General features: G+C 36.5%; 1 protein-coding gene across 1 annotated transcript; it reads left to right on the top strand.

Moving 5' to 3' along the window:
• The first annotated feature begins 596 nt into the window (after positions 1–596).
• On the top strand, positions 597–17,949 carry LOC124527233 (OX-2 membrane glycoprotein-like). The gene is made up of 5 exons (XM_047100441.1): positions 597–638; positions 737–850; positions 6,429–6,501; positions 16,603–16,941; positions 17,642–17,949. Exons 1-5 carry the CDS (start codon positions 597–599, stop codon positions 17,947–17,949), a joined length of 876 nt encoding a protein of 291 aa, XP_046956397.1.
• Positions 17,950–20,366: the final 2,417 nt, after the last annotated feature.

The following is a 20,366-nucleotide window of genomic DNA, read 5'->3' as shown; positions in this document are numbered from 1 at the left end:
CACTATCTGGCTGTAAATATGTGGTGAATACTCAGTTGGGCTTTTTCAACCTATACTCCAAATTTTCCTAACAAACCTCTCACCGAAGGGGAGATCTCATTTTATGTTAACATGTAAATGTTAATATGCCTGTAATTTTTAATATTTTAAAAGACACCGGTAAAGAAGTAGCAGTGAGACTAGACAGATTTTGCATGTAATTAAAACTCTTCTTCAGCTTAATGAAACCGACTTTTGACAGCTTTGGAGGAGTTTATGAGTCCGTGTCTCATCACGGAAGAAATACTGGTTTGTCTTGAAATTACCAGCTAGGTCTCCTACATTAATTTTTCAACGGATTCGACAAAAACCTTTGTGTGTGGAGGTCATTAACGAAGGCTCTCTCAAAACTGGCCTGTAGCTTTGTCCTCAACAGTCAGCCTTAAGAGATTCCCTTTGTCATGGAAAAGTGTAAGTCAGACTCCCCCCCCCCCCCCCCCAAATGGGAAGTCTTTCTTCCTTCTTAGTCGCCCTTTCCAGGACTTGGCTGACAAGAGCATCCTGAAGAGGGCGCTGTGGCATCCCAGTTATCTTCACACCTGCCAAGCTCCGGCCCCATGGTTCACGACAGAGGCGATGCACCGCTGGGGTTGGCTCCAGTAAACTGTCCTGCCACACCACACAGCAGCCCTCTTACTCACGGACTCGGGGGGGGGGGTGGCATTCCGTCGCCCTCCTAATGCCTCCCCACTCCCAGGGAGTCCTTCCTCCCTCTCAGCTTAGCTCCACGCACCGGAGAGCGACCGCGGACGGCATCAGGGTGCTTTCCGCTCAGTGCCCCAGCAAGGCAAAGGGAACGAGCACAAGCCAGGTAAATAGTCTGGAGGGATGATACGGGAGGAGTGATGGGCAATGGAGGATGATATGGGCAGGGGCCAAGGGGCAACCATTCCAACTGAGAAGCTTGTTGGCCTTGATTTCGCTGCCGCGGGAAAACGGGAAAGGTGGAAACTTGAGGAGGGAATGGCTGGCTGAAACCGGTAGCTGGAATACCGCGGGAGCCTTGGCTCCTCCCCTAAGGTAAGGCTGAGGCGGGAAACGCCAGAGGGAAAGGGCAGCTTCCTGAAAGGGAAATTAGGGGAAGCTCACCGTGCCGAGCCTCAGGAAGAGTATCCCAGAGGGATAAATGAGAAGTGGAGACGAGCTATATTCCGTTCACTCCAGAACAGCCACAATCAACCGCAACCTCGGTGGCAGTTAACTTGTTCCAAGCCCCGCCCCTGGTCTGCACCCATTGGCTTCAAGGTCATAGCTCCTGACCTGATTGGCTGATGACCTGCACTAGCCGATGCTCCTGGGCACCATTTCCCTTCCCCTGCACTACCAAGGCAAACTTTGAAGTTTTAAGGTCAAGATTATTTTAAAATAATAATAAATAGATAAATAAAGGTGAAAAGGAACCCCAAGGATTTTATTGCTATATTAATGTAATGCTTTGGAACAATGGATTTCTGGCAAAGAGCCGATGGACACTGCTTTCCTAGAATTCTGGAAGAAGTGGGTTTCTTGGATAAAACAGGGTGGTAGAGATTTTGAAGTAAGAGGAGGCAGATTGCTAGATTAGAGAGGGAGATACAGAATCTGAAGCAGGCTCCAGGCTCTGAGCTGTCAGCATAGAGACCGATGGGGGGGGGGGGGGGGGAAGGGCTCGAACTCACAAGCCCTGAGATCATGACCTGGGCCAAAGTCAGGCGTACTTAACCGACTGAACTACCCAGGTGCCGGCATTCCTACACTGTGAAGTCCCACTATCCCCCTCTCCTTAGTTCAAGATGACAGGATATCTCGTTTTGCCTGTCTTTGAATGTCTATGTCTGCATGGATTCCTTATGCATATGAAATTAGGTTTGATTTTCTCCTTAATCTGTCTCATGTCAATTTGATTTTTTTCCAGCTAGAAGGGCCTTGGAGGGCAGAGAGAGAATTCTTCTTCCTTGACAGTATTAAAACCTGTTTACTTCTAATTCTTGATGAATTGTGTTTGTTTTTTTAAATTTTTTTTTCAAAGTTTATTTATTTTTGGGACAGAGAGAGACAGAGCATGAACAGGGGAGGGGCAGAGAGAGAGGGAGACACAGAATCAGAAACAGGCTCCAGGCTCTGAGCCATCAGCCCAGAGCCCTACGCGGGGCTCGAACTCACGGACCGCGAGATCGTGACCTGGGTGAAGTCGTACGCTTAACCGACTGCGCCACCCAGGCGCCCCTGTAGTATTTAATTTTAACAGCCTGAATGAACTATGCCAAAGTATGTGTTTTACAAATACTTTCTTGCAGTCTGTGGCTTGTTGTCATATTGTCTTTACTTTGCCTTTACTCTATAAAAAGACAATTTTCCCTAGCTCTGTGTTAATGAAGACTGAGTATAGAACTTGAGCTTCCATTCTACCCTGCCAGTAACAAGATAGTATCCTCACTTTTGCTAGAGCAGTATTAGCGAAGGCCTGCTAAAACATGGGATTTAAATATAGTCCAGTCTTATAATATTCACAATGTTCAGTTGTCAGTTAAAAATTATCCATTGTGACAAATCAAAACCACACTGAGCAACCACCTCATGCTGGTCAGAGTGGTTAAAATGAACAAATCAGGAGACTATAGATGCTGGCGAGGATGTGGAGAAAAAAGAACCCTCTTGCACTGTTGGTGGGAATGCAAACTGGTGCAGCTGCCCTGGAAAACAGTGTGAAGGTGCCTCAAAAAATTAAAAATAGAACTATCCTATGACCCAGCAATAGCACTGCTAGGAATTTACCCAAGGGATAGAGGAGTGCTGATGCATAGGGGCACATGTACCCCAATGTTTGTAGCAGCACTTTCAACAATAGCCAAATTATGGAAAGAGCTTAAATGTCTATCAACTGACAAATGGATAAAGAAGATGTCGTTTATGTACACAATGGAATACTACTTGGCAACAAGAAAGAATGAAATCTGGCCATTTGCAGCAACGTGGAGGGTATTATGCTAAGTGAAATAAGTCAGTCAGAGAAAGATACCATCTGTTTTCACTCATATGTGGATCCTGAGAAACTTAAAAGAAGACCATGGGGAGGGGAAGGGGAAAAAAAGTTACGGAGAGGGAGGGAGGCAAACTATAAAAGACTCTTGGATACTGAGAACAAACTGAGGGTTGATGGGGGTGGGGAAGAGGGGAAAGTAGGTGATGGGCAATGAGGAGGGGACCTGTTGGGAGGAGCACTGGGTGTTGTATGGAAACCAATTTGACAATAAATTATATTTTTAAAAAAAATCCATTGTGCTCCAAGACTCAAGATGGATTCAAACTTAGACAATAAACAGTTGCCAAATCCAACACGACACAAATTTTAGTATTACCCGAATAGAATTTAACATAACCATTATAAAAATACTTCAGTGAGTGGTTATAAGTACAATTAAGACTAATGAAAAAAATATGAACTCTGGGCAAACAAATAAAAAGTTGCAGAAAAACAAAAAGGTGATATAAAGAAAAATTAAATGGGAATTTCAAAAATAAGATATAGCAAATGAAAAAAATTAAAAAGCAACAAATGGGCTCAATAGCAGAATGGAGAAGACAAGGGAAAGAGTCATTGAACTTGAGAAGAGAACAATAGAAATGACCAATTCTGAAAAACACAGAAAAAAATTCACTGAAAAAAAAAAATGAACACACCTTCAGGAACATGTCAGACTAAAACAAAAGATCTAACTAACATTTGGGTCTTTAGAATTCCATAAGGAGAGGATAAAGAGGGTGGTACAGAAAAAATATTCAAAAGAAATAATGATTGAAAGTTTCCCAAATTTGGAAAAAGACAGACCTACAGGATCAAGAAGAAGAGTTAACTCCAAACAGGATAAATACAAATGAATCCATGCCAAGACACGAGTTAAACTTCAGAAAGCTAAAGATGAAGAAAAAAGTCTTGAAAGCTGTTGTAGAGAAGTGATGTATTACTTATGGGGGGGGGGGAGACTAGTCAAATAATAGTAGAATTTTTATTATAAACCTTGGAGGCCAGAAAGAAGTTGCATATCATTTTCAAGTGCTAAAAAATAATGAACTTATGACTCCTATAGCTATCTCCAGGGGAAAATATTCTCCACAAATGAAAGAGAAATCAAGACTAGCAGATGAAGGAAAAACGACAATTTGTCACCCTAAACGACCCCTAAACGAATGACTACAGGAAGTTCTCTAAGCAGAAAAAATATAATAAAATAAGAAATCTTGGAACATCAGCAAGTAAGAAAGAATATGTAAGCAAACTTATGGGTAAATACAAAAGACTTTCTTTATCCTTGAGAGTTTTATGAATTACATTTGATGATTGAAGCAAAACTGTGACACTGTCAAATGTGGATCTCAATGTATGTAGAGGCAATGGGTAAAAAAAAAAAAAAAAAACATCGTTAATAGAGGAGGATAAAGGAATGCAAAGAGAGGTAAGCTTTCTACATCTCACTAGAATTGGTAAAGTGTTGACACCTGTAAACAGTGACAAACTGTACACACACACACACGCGTGCACACACACAAACACACACACACACATAAACCCAAATACATCTCATGCATTACATTATACATATATACACATACATATATATAATGTAATATTTAGAATAACTATTAATAAAGCTATAAAGAAGGTATACTCAAAGCACCATAGATAAATTAAGATGAAATTATAAAAAGTGTTCAAGTATCCTACAAAAAGGCAGAAAAGCAAAATAGAGGGGGAAACAGAACAAACAGAATATTAAAAAATAAAATGGCAAACTTAAGTCTTAAAAAATATAAAAATTAGATGTAAATGATCTATAGATACCAAAGGATTGAGATTGGTAGAACGGGTTAAAAAAAAAAAATGACCCAGCTATATGCTACCTACAAGAGACTCACTTCAATTATAGAAATATAGGTAGGTTGGAATAAACTTAGGGAAAAAGATATACTCTGCAAAGTAATTAAGAGGAAGCAGGATCAGCTGTATTAAATATGCTTCAGAACAACAACAAAATAACTTACCAGAGACAGAAAGAGAAAACACATGAAGGTGAATTGGTCAATATACTAAGAAGATATAACATTCCTAAATGTGTATTCACAAAACAACAGTACTGCAAAATATGTTGAGTAAAACTGATAGAACTGAAAGGAGAAATAGACACATCCACAATTATAGTTGAGGACTTCAACTCCCTCTGTCTCAAAAATTGATAGGACAACAAAAACAAATAAAAAAAGCCTAAGTCAACAACGAAACAGAAAATCAGCAAGTATAGAAGAATTCAACAACACTATCCAACAACAAGATCCAATTAATATGTATAGGACATGCCACCTCATAACAGCAAAATACAAAAAAAAAAAATATGGGTTTTTTTTTTCAAGCACCTATGGAATATATACCAAGATCAACCATATCCTGGCATAAAACAAACCTCATAAAAAGAGGATATATTCCCTGATCACATAGAATGAGACACAAATCAATAATAGAAAAATAACAGAAAACATTAAGAAACACAGAAAACATTAAGAAAAAAACACTTTAATTATCCTTGAGTCAAAAAGGAAATCAAGGGAAATCAAAAATTACATTGAACCAAATGAAGCCATCAATGACAGAATTACAGGAGGGAAAAAAAATTCTTACTTTCAAATGTTCATTATTAAAGTATGCTGGGAGGTGGTAGTGAGTGAGCACTACTTTTCCACAATCCTAGCAGGAGAAAGACATTCTGGGGAATCTTGTATGAGTTTGTGAACATAAAATGCCAAGGGACAAGTAAGTGGCTGGGTTGGAATTTAAAGGAGGAAAACACAAACCCAAAGGATCAGGCAGGGAGGGCTTTCCCTTTGTTTACTTATTTACTTATTTATTTGTTTAAAAAATGTTTATTTATTTATTTTGAGAGAGTGAGAGAAAGCTCAAGCAGGGGAGGGACAGAGAGGGAGACAGAGAACCCCAAGCAGGCTCTATGCTGCCAGCGTGGAGCCCGATGTGGGGCTCGAACCCATGAACCATGAGATCATGACCTGAGCCAAAACCGAGACTCTGATGCTTAACTGACTGAGCCACCCAGGTGCCCCTTTCCCTCTATTTAAAATACTACGTAGAGGAGGAGTTTATAGAAAGATGAAAGTGATCTGTGTCTGTTTTTTTTTTTAATTTTAATACAGTGTGTATAATTTGAAACTATTTGATGATTTTACTTAAAACTTATTTTTTTTTAATTTCCTATTCCAATTTGAGGAGGTGATCGTGGGGATGTAGATGCCAAGAGGAATGATTTTTAGAAACCTAGCATACCTCTGTGGAGAGAGGTCTTTTCACTTGACCTCACTCCTTGTGGAGAAACTAGTTTGAATTTTATTTTGTACATAAATAACAGGACATGAAAGACTGGGAAAAGTTAGTAGCAGGCCCCAAAGAAGGACTCACGAAACTTTCTTGCAAGTTAGCAGGTAGGTTTTCAGAACCTGTGCATGAATCCTGCGACAGCTGCAGAATAGCAGGCACATACGGCGACAAAAATTATATAGACCTGAGATTCTAACAGATTTAGAGCCTAGGCAGAGAAGGAAGTCGAAAATGCCACAAGATTAGGAAAGTCTTAACGGACTTTCTGAGCAAGTGGTTAATGAGTAACAGATTTTGGCGGATATATCGGGAGATATTGCCATTTTCATGTGAAAGTTGTTAGAGAATAAAACACTCCACATGTTAGTGATGGTTTTATCATCAAATTTCATGGGCTTTCCACTCTACCTCATTCTCCAGCCCCTCTTGCTTTCCATCTGGGCACAAGGATCAGGTAACTCTTCACCTTTTCTCGCAATTGTTTTGTGGCTGGAAATGAATGGTAAATAAATACCAGGATGGAGTCTTTTCACTTTTATAAAGTTAGGGGAGCAGAGCATTATGTTTGGGTCTGCATGTTAACCATGTAGCTATCCAGGTGGTTGGCAACTAGCAGTTTTAAGATGAGCATATTGAAACAGTGACTTAGTAAGCAGAGAATGAAAGAAAGGTATTAAGGAAGCCTTGCTTCTGAAGTAAGCCCGAGTAGTTCAGATTAGAGGCCACAAACCTGCTGGAAGCAAATGGGCTCTCTGCAAGTTAGTTAGTCCGTCAGTTAGTTAGCTAGTTATGCAGTATTTCCTGCAGCCCATTTGCCTTTTAAGTCTGAATCTGACTTGTTTTGAGGCTCTCCTTGGTCACTAAAAGGTTTATCATTTTTATATTGTCAAATTTGTTCATTGTTTCCTTCATGGGTTTGCTTATCATTACAAACTGAAGTACTCCTGAGATGTTAGGGATTTACTAAATATTCAGGTACTAATATTTTCTAGTCATTAAAATTATTTGGTTAAAGATATTTAACTCAATTCCATCTTAAATCTCTTGGGTTCATGATAAGGGCAATAACTAATGTTCTGTAGGAATTCAGTTGAGAAAATAAATCATGATTACTTCCAGTTAGGGAGTTTTTTTCCTCAAGAAGTATCACTTGAATTCAATTAGATAATCCAATCAAAAGTTGAATGAGGAGTGACATATGCTGAGAACAAAATGATGTGACAGAAGAGGAAACCAATATGTCCCATGTTACTTCTTAACTTAATCATCTAAACTACAAAATGGAGAACACTGGTTCTGATATCAGATAACTCAAAATCCAGTAGGGCAGACAGCCTGTGGGCAAATAATGATAAAGAGATGTGGCAAGCACAATTAGAGAAATTGTTACAGTAATAGTGATAGCTTATTTGTTCCCTTTAGACTTTCATTAGGTATTATAGGTGTCCCCTGCTTTCTGAAGGTTCATATCACATCACTTTGCTTTTCTGAAGGATCTGCATTAGTACCTGTTGTCGCTAGCTAAAAAAAAAATTTGAAGAGGACTTTGCTTTTACAAAAAAGCCCTCCTGTGCTAATGTAGGTTCTTCATAAAAGCAAAATGGTGGAACTGCGACTTTCAGAAAGCAGGGAACCACTCTTCACTTTAAGCCATTTTGGTTTATGAAAGGTTTTATAGGAACACACTAGTTTCAGATAGTGAGGGAAACCTGTTAGGGGTCTTTGGGGACGGGAACCTGTTAGGGGTCTTTGTTTGGGGACGGGGACTACATCACCCATGATACCTGAAATATCTTGGTGATTTAGAACTGTCGTTATATTTACATATTCTTTTCGGATACTCACAATACGCTGTAAATCAGGTATCTTAAGCTCATTTTTCAGATGAAAAAACTGAGGCTCAACAAAGTAAATGATTGCTCTAAAACCTTACTTCTTGAAATTAGCACAGGTAAGATATCATTACAGCTCTCTTGTTCACAAATGAAATACTCTTTATAAAACAAACATGTTCTATGTATTTAAATATTCTCCAATGCTGAGTATAGTTGCAGACCAATGAATTTTTGAAAAATATTTGCAAAAAAATTTGTTTATAATTTGAATATAAAAGCCAAGAGAAGTGAACGAAAACCAGATATAGTCTGAGGTAAGTGGAGTAAGGTACATGAGGTTTTTTTTTAACCTTTGCATTTAAGTAAGGCAGACATACAGGAATGTGTATAAACATAAGTAGGCAGTTTGATTAATTTTTTAATGATTAGATTAACATATCTAGCAAAGATCAAGAACAGAACATTAACAGCATCCCAAAGCTTTATTCATGCCCCCTTCCTTTCTTTCCTACAAATGCCACTATCCAAATTTCTTACACCATAGATTCATTTTATCTGTTGTTGATATATAATACATATATTGATTATATATATTGATTATGTATGTTAATATATATTTTATAAATATATATATTATATATAGAAACATAATCATTTAGCATTTATTCATTTGTGTTTAATTTCTTTGGCTCAACAATACATTGGTGAGTTTTATCCGTATTGTTGAGAGTAGATGTAATTTATTAAATCTCATTGCAGTTTATTAAATCCCATTGTGTAAATACCATAACTTATTTATCAATTCTACTGTTGATTTGCATTTGGGTAATTTCTGTTTTGACTTTTACAAATCATGCCTCTATGAACATTTATGTACGTGTGTTTTGAAGAATATAAGTAGGCATTTCTATTAGATATATACCTAGGAGTAGATTTTCTGATCACAGGATATGCCTATGTTCCACATTTTTTTAATTAAAATATAGTTGATACACAATGCTACATTAATTTCAGGAGTACAACATGGTGATGTGATAAGTCTAGATATTATGCTATGCTCACCACAAGTGTAGCTACTATTTGTCCATACAACGATGTTACAGTACCATCGACCATGAAACCAAAAGATTTTCCAGTTTCCACTCCCATCAAAGTATGAATTGGGTTTTTTACATATTTTCACTAAACTTGGTATTGTCTGTCTTTCAAGCTAGTCATTCTGGTCATGTATAGTCCAGGTTTTAATTTGCATTTCTTTGATGACTAAAGAAGTTGAGCATCTTGTCTATTGGCCACTTAAACATTCTCTTTTATGACGTGCATAGTCATATATTTTGCTCCATTTTCTATAAAGTTGCCTGTCTTTGTCTTATTGCTTTGTAGAATACAAATCCTTATATATATATATACATATAGCAAGTATCTTCTCTTACTTTATGGGTTGCCTTTTTACTGCCGAATATGTATCTTTTGATAGACTGCAGTTAATTAATATTAAAATAGATCAATCACTCACTTCTAATTTTTTGTAATTTCATATTTCTAAAAAAGGAATAAAGCATCATATAACTGTTGATGTATGCCCTACTTAAGAAATCGGCTACTCCAGCCAAGTAGATGTTCTATAATACTTTATTTGTAAAGCAGTGTTTTATTTTCACATTTACATTTTTAATGCATTTGAAATGGATTTTTGTTTCTACTTTTAGATGGGAGTCAATGCATTTGAAATAGATTTTTGTCTTTAGTCTTAGATGAGAGCCAATATATAATTTTTCTATATGGATATCTAATTTACACATCATCATTTATTGGGAAGATAATCTTTTTCCCAAATCTATGCACTGTCTGTTCCATTTGTGATATATATCAGATGCACATATATGTGTGGGACTGTTTCTGACTCTACTTCATTGTGTTTCATCCATTTCCTTATCCTTGAATAAAAATAACATTGTATTACTTTAGCTTTACATTCAGATAGTAGGTCTTGTTTATGCCCTTGGCTTTTTTAGACTCAGCTTGTCAAATGCAGAATTAAAAAAAAAAAAACAACTGCTTGGGGCACCTGGGTGGCTCAGTCAGTTAAGTGTCCAACTTCAGCTCAGGACATGATCTCGCAGTTTTTGGGTTCAAGCCCCATGTGCTCAGAGCCTTTGCTGACAGCTCTGAGCCTGGAGTCTGCTTCAGATTCTATGTCTCCCTCTCTCTGTCCCTCCCCTGCTCACACTTGTCTCTGTCTCTCTCTCTCTCTCTCTCTTTCTCAAAAATAACTAAACATTAAAAAACCTTTTTTAAAAACTGCTTTAAATTTTATTAGAGTTGCATTGAGTCTAAAAATTAGCTTGAAAAGAATTAACATCATTATGTTTTTTTCCTTATTTACAGTATGATGTATCTTTCCATTTATTTAAGTCTTCTTTATTTTTTTTAGATGTTATTTTGCATATTTCAGTAAAGAGGTCTTATATATCGTCCAATAGGTTTTCATTACTATATATTTCTTTCTTCTTTACTTGGGAAGCTATTTTATATGGTATTTTAATTTTTTTTTTCCATTTACTTATTGAAGATACATAGAAATATAATTGATTCCTTAAAAAGACTTTTTTTTTTTAGAACAGTTTTAGGCTTACAGAAAAACTGAGAAAATAGTACAATGTTCCCATATATCCCTTACCCAGCTTTCCCTACTATTAACATCTTATGTCAGTATGGTACATTTGTTTTAATTAACAAATTACATTTTATGTATTTTTCATAACTAAAGTCCACAGTTTATTTGCATTTCTTGATTTTTAACTTTTTTTTTTTTTTTTTTTAAGGATCCCACCCTGGTTATCCCATTACATTTCTTTGTGTTGTCTCCTTAAGCTTCTCTTAACTGACCGTTATCTCAGAATTTCCATATTTTTTATGACATTGACTGTTTTGAGGGGACTGGTCAAGTATGTTGTAGAATTACCCTCTATCAGAATTTGTCTGATATTTTTCTCATGACTAGAGTGCCTTACAGGTTTAGGGGAGGAAGGACACAGAGGTAAAATGCTATTTTAATTATGTCATATCAAGTGTACATACTATGAACTCTTATGTCTACATAGGATACATTTGTAATACAGTTAGATTTTCAGGTTTCAGACTGCACGCCTTGGCAACCTCTGTCTCCTAAATCATTTTTTTTTTCTTAAATGTTTATTTATTTTGAGAGAGAGCGCATGTGCAAGTAAGAGAGGGGCAGAGAGAGAGGCAGAGAGAGAATCCCAAGCAGGCTCTGCACTGTCCTGTCAGCACAGAGCCCAAGGGGCTTGATCTCACAAACCATGAGATATTGACCTGAGCCAATATCAAGGGTTGGACGATTAACCAACAGAGCGAGCTACCCAGGTGCCCGAATAATTTCTTAAATTGTGTACTTGAAGATTCACTTTATGTGCTATAAATCTCTATACATTTTAGGGGCTCCTGGGTGGCCAGTCGGTTAAGCATCCGACTTCAGCCAGGTCACGATCTCGCGGTCCGTGAGTTCGAGCCCCGCGTCAGGCTGTCGGCTGATGGCTCAGAGCCTGGAGCCTGTTTCCGATTCTGTGTCTCCCTCTCTCTCTGCCCCTCCCCCGTTCATGCTCTGTCTCTCTCTGTCCCAAAAATAAATAAACGTTGAAAAAAAAAATCTCTATACATTTTGACAAATGTGTAAGGTCACTTACCAACCATTACAGTATCATACAGAATAGTTTCATTGTCCTAAAAATCCCCTGTGTCTCACCTGTTCAACTCTCCTGGCTACTCCTGAACCCATGGACACCACTGATATTTCTACTGTCTCTATGGTTTTACCTTTTCCAAAATGGTATATACTTGGAATCACACAGTGTGTAGCCTTCTAGGTTTGGATTCTTTCACTTAGCAATATGTATTCCATATTTATCCATGGTTTGTATGTGTGTGCACGATTTGATGGTTCGTTTCTTTTTATCGCTGGATCTATTCTGTTGTGTAGATACTACAGTTTACTCATTTACCTATTGAAGTCATATTGGTGCTTTCAGTTTTTGGTGATGATGAATATGCTGCTCTAAACATTTACCTGTAGATTTTTATGTAGATATAAGTTTTCAGATCAGCTGGGTGAATACCTAAGAGCACAAGCGCTGGATCCCATGGTAAGAATATGTGTAGGTTTGTTAAGAAACTGCCAACTCTCTTCCAAAGTGGCTCTATCATTTTGCATTCCAATCAACAATGAATGAGAATTCCTGCTGCTCCATACCCTCACCTACGTTTAGTATTGTATATACACATTTTAAATATTAGCCATTCTAATAGGTGTGTTGTGGAAGCTCATTATTATTTTAATTGGCAATTTTCTAACAACAAGAGATTTTTGTGCATCCTTTCATGTGCTTATTTGCCAATTATATATCTTTTTTTGGTGAGGTGTCCATTTGGATTTTTTGCCTATTTTTACATTGTATTGTTTGTTTTCATATTGTTTTTTTTTTTTTTTTTTTGTATATTTGGATACAAGTCTGCTATGGCCTGAATCTTTATGACCCCTCAAAATTCATATGTTAAAATTTTAACACTCAACGGTTATGGTATGAGTAGGTGGGGCCTTTGGGAAGTGATTAGCTCATGAGTGTGGAGCCCTCATAAATGGGATTAGATTATAAAAATCCACAGAATTTCCTAGTTCCTTCCACCATGTGAGGACACAACAAGAATTCTATGACACAGAAGAGAGTCCTTACTCAACCATGCTGCCCCCTTGATCTTGGATTTCCAACCTCCAGAACTGTGAGAAACAAATTTCTGTTGTTTATAAACTACCCAATCTGTAGTATTTAATTTTTTTTTCTACGTTTTTATTTATTTTTGGGACAGAGAGAGACAGAGCATGAACGGGGGAGGGGCAGAGAGAGAGGGAGACACAGAATCGGAAACAGGCTCCAGGCTCTGAGCCATCAGCCCACAGCCTGACGCGGGGCTCGAACTCACGGACCGCGAGATCATGACCTGGCTGAAGTCGGACGTTTAACCGACTGCGCCACCCAGGCGCCCCTGTAGTATTTAATTTTAACAGCCTGAATGAACTATGCCAAAGTATGTGTTTTACAAATACTTTCTTGCAGTCTGTGGTTGTTGTCATATTGTCTTTACTTTGTCTTTCACAAAGTAAAAGACAAATTAATTATAATAAAGTATAACATCAATTTTTCTTTTCATTCATGAATCATACTTCTGGTATTATATCTGATAACTTATCACCAAACACAGGGTCACCTAGCTTTTCTCCTGTGTTTTCTTCTAAGTTTTATAGTTTTGTATTTTTCATTTAGGTCTGTAATCCATATTGAGTTAATTTTTGTTAGGTGTCTATCTTCATTTTTTTAAGCATATGCCTGTTGTAGTGGGTTGAATAGTGCTCCCACCCCCTTTCTTGTCTATCTGGAACGTAGAATATGATCTTATTTGGAAATAAGGTCTTTGCAGATACAATTAAGGTGATTTCAGGAAGAAATCACGTTGGGTTAGGGTGAACCCTGAATCCCAAACACCGTGATTTAGGACTTCAGACCTCTAGATCTGTGAAAAATAAATTTCTATTGTTTCAAGTCATGAAGTTTGTGGTACTTTGTTATGGCAGCCCTAGGAAACTAATCAGACACCCAACTGTCCCAGCAGCATCATTTGTCAAAAAGGCCATCCTTGGGGTACCTGGGTGGCTCAGTAGGTTGAGTGTCCGACTTAAGCTCAGGTCATCATCTCGAGGTTCATGAGTTTGAGTCCTGTGTCAGGCTCTGTGCTGACAGCTCAGAGCCTGGAGCCTGCTTCAGATTTTGTGTCTCCCTCTCTCTCTCTGCCCCTCCCCCGCTTGCACAAGCTCTCTTTCAAAAATAAACATTAAAAATGTTTAATTAAAAAAGTAATAAAAAAATAAAATAAGAAAAGGCTTTCCTTTCTCTGTTGAATTTCTTTGCACCTTTGCCAAAGATCAGTTGACTCTATGTGTGTGAGTCCATATCTGGACTCTCTATTCTGTTCCATTGATCTATTTTTTTTTTTTTTGCCAATTCCACAGAGTATTGATTACTCTAGTTATAGTAAGTTTTTAAGTTGAATAGTGTTAGCCCTCAAGCTTTGTTGTCCTTCCATATTATGTTGGCTATTCTGGGTCTTCTACTTCTCTTTATAAACTTTAGAATCAGTTTGTCAATGTCTGTAAATAACTTGTTAAGATTTTAATTGGGATTGAATTGAATCTACAGATCAGGTTGGGACGAACTGATATCTTGACAATATTGAGTCTGCCTATTCACGAACATGGAATATTTCTCATTTATTTAGTTCTTCCCTGATTTGCTCATCGGAGTTTTATAATTTCCCTCATATAGATCTTGTACTTATTTTGTTAGATTTATAACTAAGTATTTCATTTGGGAGCTGCTTATGTAAATGGTATTATGTTTTTAATTTCAAGTTCCACTTGCTCATTGTTGATATACAGGAAAGCGATTGACTTTTGTATATTAATTGTGTGATCCTACAACTTTGCTATAATTGCTTATTAGTTCCAGGAGTTTCTTTGTTGCTTCTCTTTGCTTTTCTACATAGATGATCATGTCATTTATGAACAAAGACAGTTTTATGTATTCCTTCCCAATATGCATACATTTTATTTATTTTTCTTGCCTTATTGCATTAGGAAGAGCTTTCAGTATGTGTTGGAAACGAGTGGTGAGAGGAGGCATCCCTGCCTTGTACCTGATCTTAATGGGAAAGCTTTGAGTTTTACACTATTAAAGTGTGATACTAGCTGTAGGGTTTTTGTAGATATTCTTTTTTTTTTTTTTTTTTGAAGATGTTCTTTCTCAGGTGAAGGAAGTTACCCTCTATTCCTAGTTTACTGTGAGGTTTTATTAATGAATTGGTGATGGATTTTATCAAATACTTTTTCTAAATCTGTTGATAGGATCTTGTGACTTTTCTATTTTAGTCTGTTGAGGTAATAAATTACATTAGTTGATTTTCAAGTGTTGAACCAGCTTTGTATACATGGGATAAATCTCACTTGATCATGGAGTTTATTTTTTTAATACTTTTTTAGATTCAACTTGTTTAGAATTTTTGCATACATGTTTATAAGACATATTGGTCTGTAGTTTTATTTTCTTGTAATGTCTTTGGCATTTTCTCTTTATTCTTTTTAGCATTTCCGTATCTATGCTTACATTATCCATATGTGTTTGCACGTGTCAAACTTTTCCATGAGTCTTTACTATATTAATCATAGTTGACTTTAATTCTCTGTCTGATAATTACAAAATCTGTACTGTATTTGAGTCTGGCTTGGATACTTGCTTTGTCTTTTCCGATTACTTTTATTCTGGGCTTTTAGCATGCCTTACAACTTTTTTTTTTTTTTTTTTAATCCAGACATGACATGTCAGATAAGAACTAAGGTAGATAGAGCTTTAACTTGGGTTTTATGTTACTCTGACAGGGTGTTGGGTTGTGTTTACTGTTTACAATAGGTTAAGGTATCAAGGGTTTCAAATTCTTGTAGTTTCTTTGTTTTTGTCTCTCCTATTGATGATTGAAGTCTGAGCGTTACAACCATTTCAACTGTAATCCACTGTCATTATATTGGAACCCTACTGCTGTGGTGGGGACGACTTAAGGAAGTAAGTATTTTAAAAACTTATGTTTAAATTTCACTCTTGGTAGGCCTATGACCCTTGGCTGTGACTTCACAAGTTTTTGTACCTTTTCCCCCTGCCTTCCCCACCTTAGATAAGATAGGAAAGCTAAAGGGAACCAGATCTGGGTCATTGTCCTTCCACCCATGTGAGATAAGTTCTGATAAAGTCTTTTCCCCTGGAGAAGGGGAAATTTTTATGGAAAATGCACTGGGCTTATTTCAACATGATTACTTTCTCCTTCTTTTGCCAAAGATATGAGGTGAGTTTTCCTGGCTCTTCACTGCGAGAAACTGGCTAGGTTCATGCTGGTGGAAACTATGAATTTTAGGTCCTCCCTAATACTGGAGCCCTGAGGAGTTTGTCACCCTCAAGCTAGTTCACCCTCAACCTCCAGAGATTCATCAAAATTACCATTACTTGTGTTGGTAATTTATGTTTCAAGTTTTGCCGTCAATAAATATTTGTCAATAGGTAGTATATGTCAGAAACACTTTTACAACTACCTATCAATGGTGAAGAAGATAAGAAAGCTCATTTTCTAGTGGGGAAAGACACAAATAAAAAGATCATTACAAAACAGAGAGATAAGGGAGTGCTATGATAGGGATAGTATCCAAGGTAGTATGAAAGTACATTTCTCTTAATTTATACTGGGCTTTATTTTCAGATTCTCCACATAGAATAAAATACAAAAATAACGAGACAGCTGTATTTGGAGAAAATGTGACGATTTTCTGCAATTTGACAACTCCAGCAGATGTTGTGCAAATTACCTGGCAGAAGATCCAAGGTTCTTCGCGACAAAATATTGGCACATATAGCAATATATATGGAGAAAAGATTCTTCCACCATACAGAGATCGGCTGCACTGTGAGGTCATCGAACCCAATTCCTCATTCATAACTATCCGTGAAGTAACATTTGAAGATGAAGCCTGCTACAAATGTCTATTTAATGTGTTCCCGCAAGGTAGCCATAGTGGACAAATTTGCCTTAACATTATAGGTATGTAAATATTTTATGTAGAGTCAAAATCAAGGGGATGTGAGCTTTGAAGTTTAAGGTCCAGAGAAAGAATATTAGAGAAGGAAAGACTATTATAGAGGCCATCCATAACCAGTCTTTTGTTATACAGAAGAAAAAAAGTGGAAGCCAATGATGGCTACATGACTTTCTGATTTCCACATGGTTCCTGACCAGGCATAACATTTAGGTCTTCTGACCTCTCATCTAAATTTTACACTGCATTGATTTTAATCCAGTAGATAAAAGTCATAAATGGCATCAGAATTTTCACTGGGAAAGAGAGGAAAAGAAAAAGAGAGAGTAGAGAGAAAAGAAAAAGAGGAAAGAAGACTTAGAGAATAAAAATTTACTAACAAATTAACAAAATGTCGAAGGAATAGTGATAGTGACATAGTGTCCCCTCATTATTTTGCTATAACCTTAAAGTGTTGGAGATTTATAGAATGTAATTTTAAGGTTGAATGAAAGTGAAGATACCAACTGTTCCTCTTAAATTGGAATAGTGGGTATAAGAGACGAAATTGTGAAGTTTTGCAAAATGTGAGGAGAGGTATCTGAGAGGGACATGTTTACAACATTTCACCGTCATATACAAATTTGGGGAAGTCCATCTTTAACACTTCAGAAATCTGGTGTGACATATTTTTATTTTAATTTTGTGTCTCCTTTTTTGTCTCAGCTGTATCTGAAATAAAAACTGAGTTCCAGTCCAACTTTGACTCTGAAGATTTTCTTAGTTTTATTTACTCAGCTGTGGGAAAACCTGTTCCTCAAATATCTCTTTTCCCATCAAAAGTCTTGATTAATCCACCAGAGGAATACCTTGCTCAGAACCCAAATGGCACAGTGACTATCACGAAAATGTACAACGTCTCCTTGGAGACTGTGAGATCCCTAAGTCTCCAACACCTGATTGTGCACATGGATCATCCTCTAAGGAATGAAGAGAAGATTGTTCCTCTGTCAGTCAAACAAGAATGTAAGTAGAAATAATAATCAACAAGGGGAAATGTTTTAAAAATTCATACCAGAAGTGTTTGTGTACTCATCTATTTTTAGAAATGTTAAGTCTTCGTGGTACTCCTGCATGGTTAAAAGAATCAGGCAATGCAACTGTTCTCTATCCCAGTTCTGTCTCCAATGGTAACTGTTCTTAAAGGGCAAAGTTTTCATTGATCTCCCTTAACTGCTTTCCACTGAATTTCTACCACAGGCAGTGAAGACTAGGTTCACTCATACCTCCTTCAACCGTTCCTCCTCCCAATATGGTTCCTTTCTTCCCAATATAGTTCTCTTACTGCTTACCTCTGCAGCCGTCAGCAGCATGGTAAAACCTATTTTTTGTTTCATCCACCATAGAAAGTCTCTCTCAGCTGCCCATTTCTCCTTGCCTGTCTTCCACCCAAGCTCTGTCAATTGTACCCTCTGTTTCTAAGCCGTAGTTAAACAAGGTATGATTTTTCTTAAAACTTTAAATAATAATTTCAATATATTTATGTTCTGCATTTATATAATATAATTGCCTACAAAATTTAAATAATTGTTTTTATATTTCGCCTACATAATCTTTCAACATGAAACCATTCTGTCTCTATACATTAAGTGTAAATCTGATATATTTAGGTTTTCATTTACCGCCTTATTATTTGTTTTCTATTTTCTGACCTGTTTTATAATCCTTTCTCTCCCTGAATTCTTTTGGATTATTTATTTTTGTTTCATTTACCTCTTCTATTAGTTTGTTAACTATACATTCCTGCACCCTTCTTTAAGGGTTGTCTTGGAGACTGCAACATACATCTCTTGACTTATTAAAGTCTAATATAATTTACTATTTTTACTACTTTTCAGATAATGCAATGGGCTTATATGAATGCCCACTCCTTGTGCTATTGGTTTGTGCATTTTATTTATTTATTTATTTATTTGAGTATAGTTGACAAAAAATGCTATATTAGTTTCGGGCGCATATTTTGTACATTTTAATTCTTTATATATGTTTAAATGCCAAAATATGTTATTGTTTTTGTTCCTGTTATTTATAATAATATTCTTTATATTTATCCTTTTCATTGTTTTTTATTTCTTTGTCCATGTTCACACTTTTCCTTCTGCCTAAAGAATTCTTTTTTGTTTTTTTCATAGTGAAAAATTATAGATGGCCAATTATTTTAATATTTTTGGTCATAAAATGTTTTAACTTTTGAAGAACATTTTTACAGGATTTCTGATTCCAGTTTGATAGTTATTTCGTATTTTTCATCACCTTGACAATGGTATTTTATTGGCTTCAGACTTTCATTACTTTTGTTGAAAAGATATATATCAATTTTATTGCTGGTCCTTTGAAATGTATCTCCCTTTCATCCTGGCGGCTTTTAAGATTTTCTCCTTGTATTTGTTTTATGTCAGTTTTATTATTAGTGCTTTGGTGTCACATCCTTTGTATTTGTCTTGCTTGTATTTTCCTAAGGTTCTTGAGTCTTTAGTTAATGTCCTTCATCACTTTTGGAAAAAATGTAAACTCAGGAAGTGGGGAGGATAAAATTTCTCCATAATTTGTCACATTCATTCAAGAACAAAAAGCATCACTCGCCATCAATGATATTGGTTCATAAAGTTTGAATGAGTGAAGGACACATCACATTTTTTGGAAGTTTAACAATTTGGGGTACATAACCAGCTACTGGACTATTGGAATAAGTAGCCTACTACATAGTCCAGATGGGCTAAACATAACCTCATTTGAACCTAGGACATCTCATTAATCTCTGAATTAAACAATCTGTGGACTAACCTAAATAAAGTACAAGGTAATAACCAGCACAAAATGAAACTACTACAAAATATAACACACTCAGGCCAACATAAATTATCCTTCCATCATTTTCATGCCTCACTCCCCCAGGTTAACACAACCTGGTTAAAGCAAAGTCACCTCAGTGCTGTGGAATTAGAACAGTGGGAAATTTCCCTAGGGATTCTGATAGTCATGCTAACAGGCCACAGGGTCTCTCCTATGGTCTTACAATGCTGTTTCATGTGATTGATAGTTTGCTTGTTACACAACTTTAGTTTAACAACCCTTTTGCCCTCAGAATTCGCAAAGTAGTCCTCCATTGTCTTTGATCGTCCATTGTGATTGATGAAAAGTCAAATGTCAATCAGAAAATTGTAATAGTAAATATTACCATATCTTCTCTTTGGTAACGGTAACCTTCTCATTATCCTTAGAGCTCTGAAACTTTCTACTACTATTTTTAGAGTATTTTATTTATAGTTCTTTAATGTAATTGGCATTTGGTGAGTTCATTCAGTTTGGAGACTCAAATCTTTAAACTCTGAATATTCTCTCCTTTCTTTGAAAAATTTCCACCTGTTCACTTAATTTATTCTCTTTTTAT

This window comes from Lynx rufus, unplaced genomic scaffold (genome assembly GCF_022079265.1).
Source record: "Lynx rufus isolate CCGP_SWC_20201006 ecotype Redwood Valley unplaced genomic scaffold, mLynRuf1.p SCAF_5, whole genome shotgun sequence".
NCBI lineage: Eukaryota > Metazoa > Chordata > Mammalia > Carnivora > Felidae > Lynx > Lynx rufus.
This window is presented reverse-complemented; position numbering and strand designations above follow the sequence as displayed.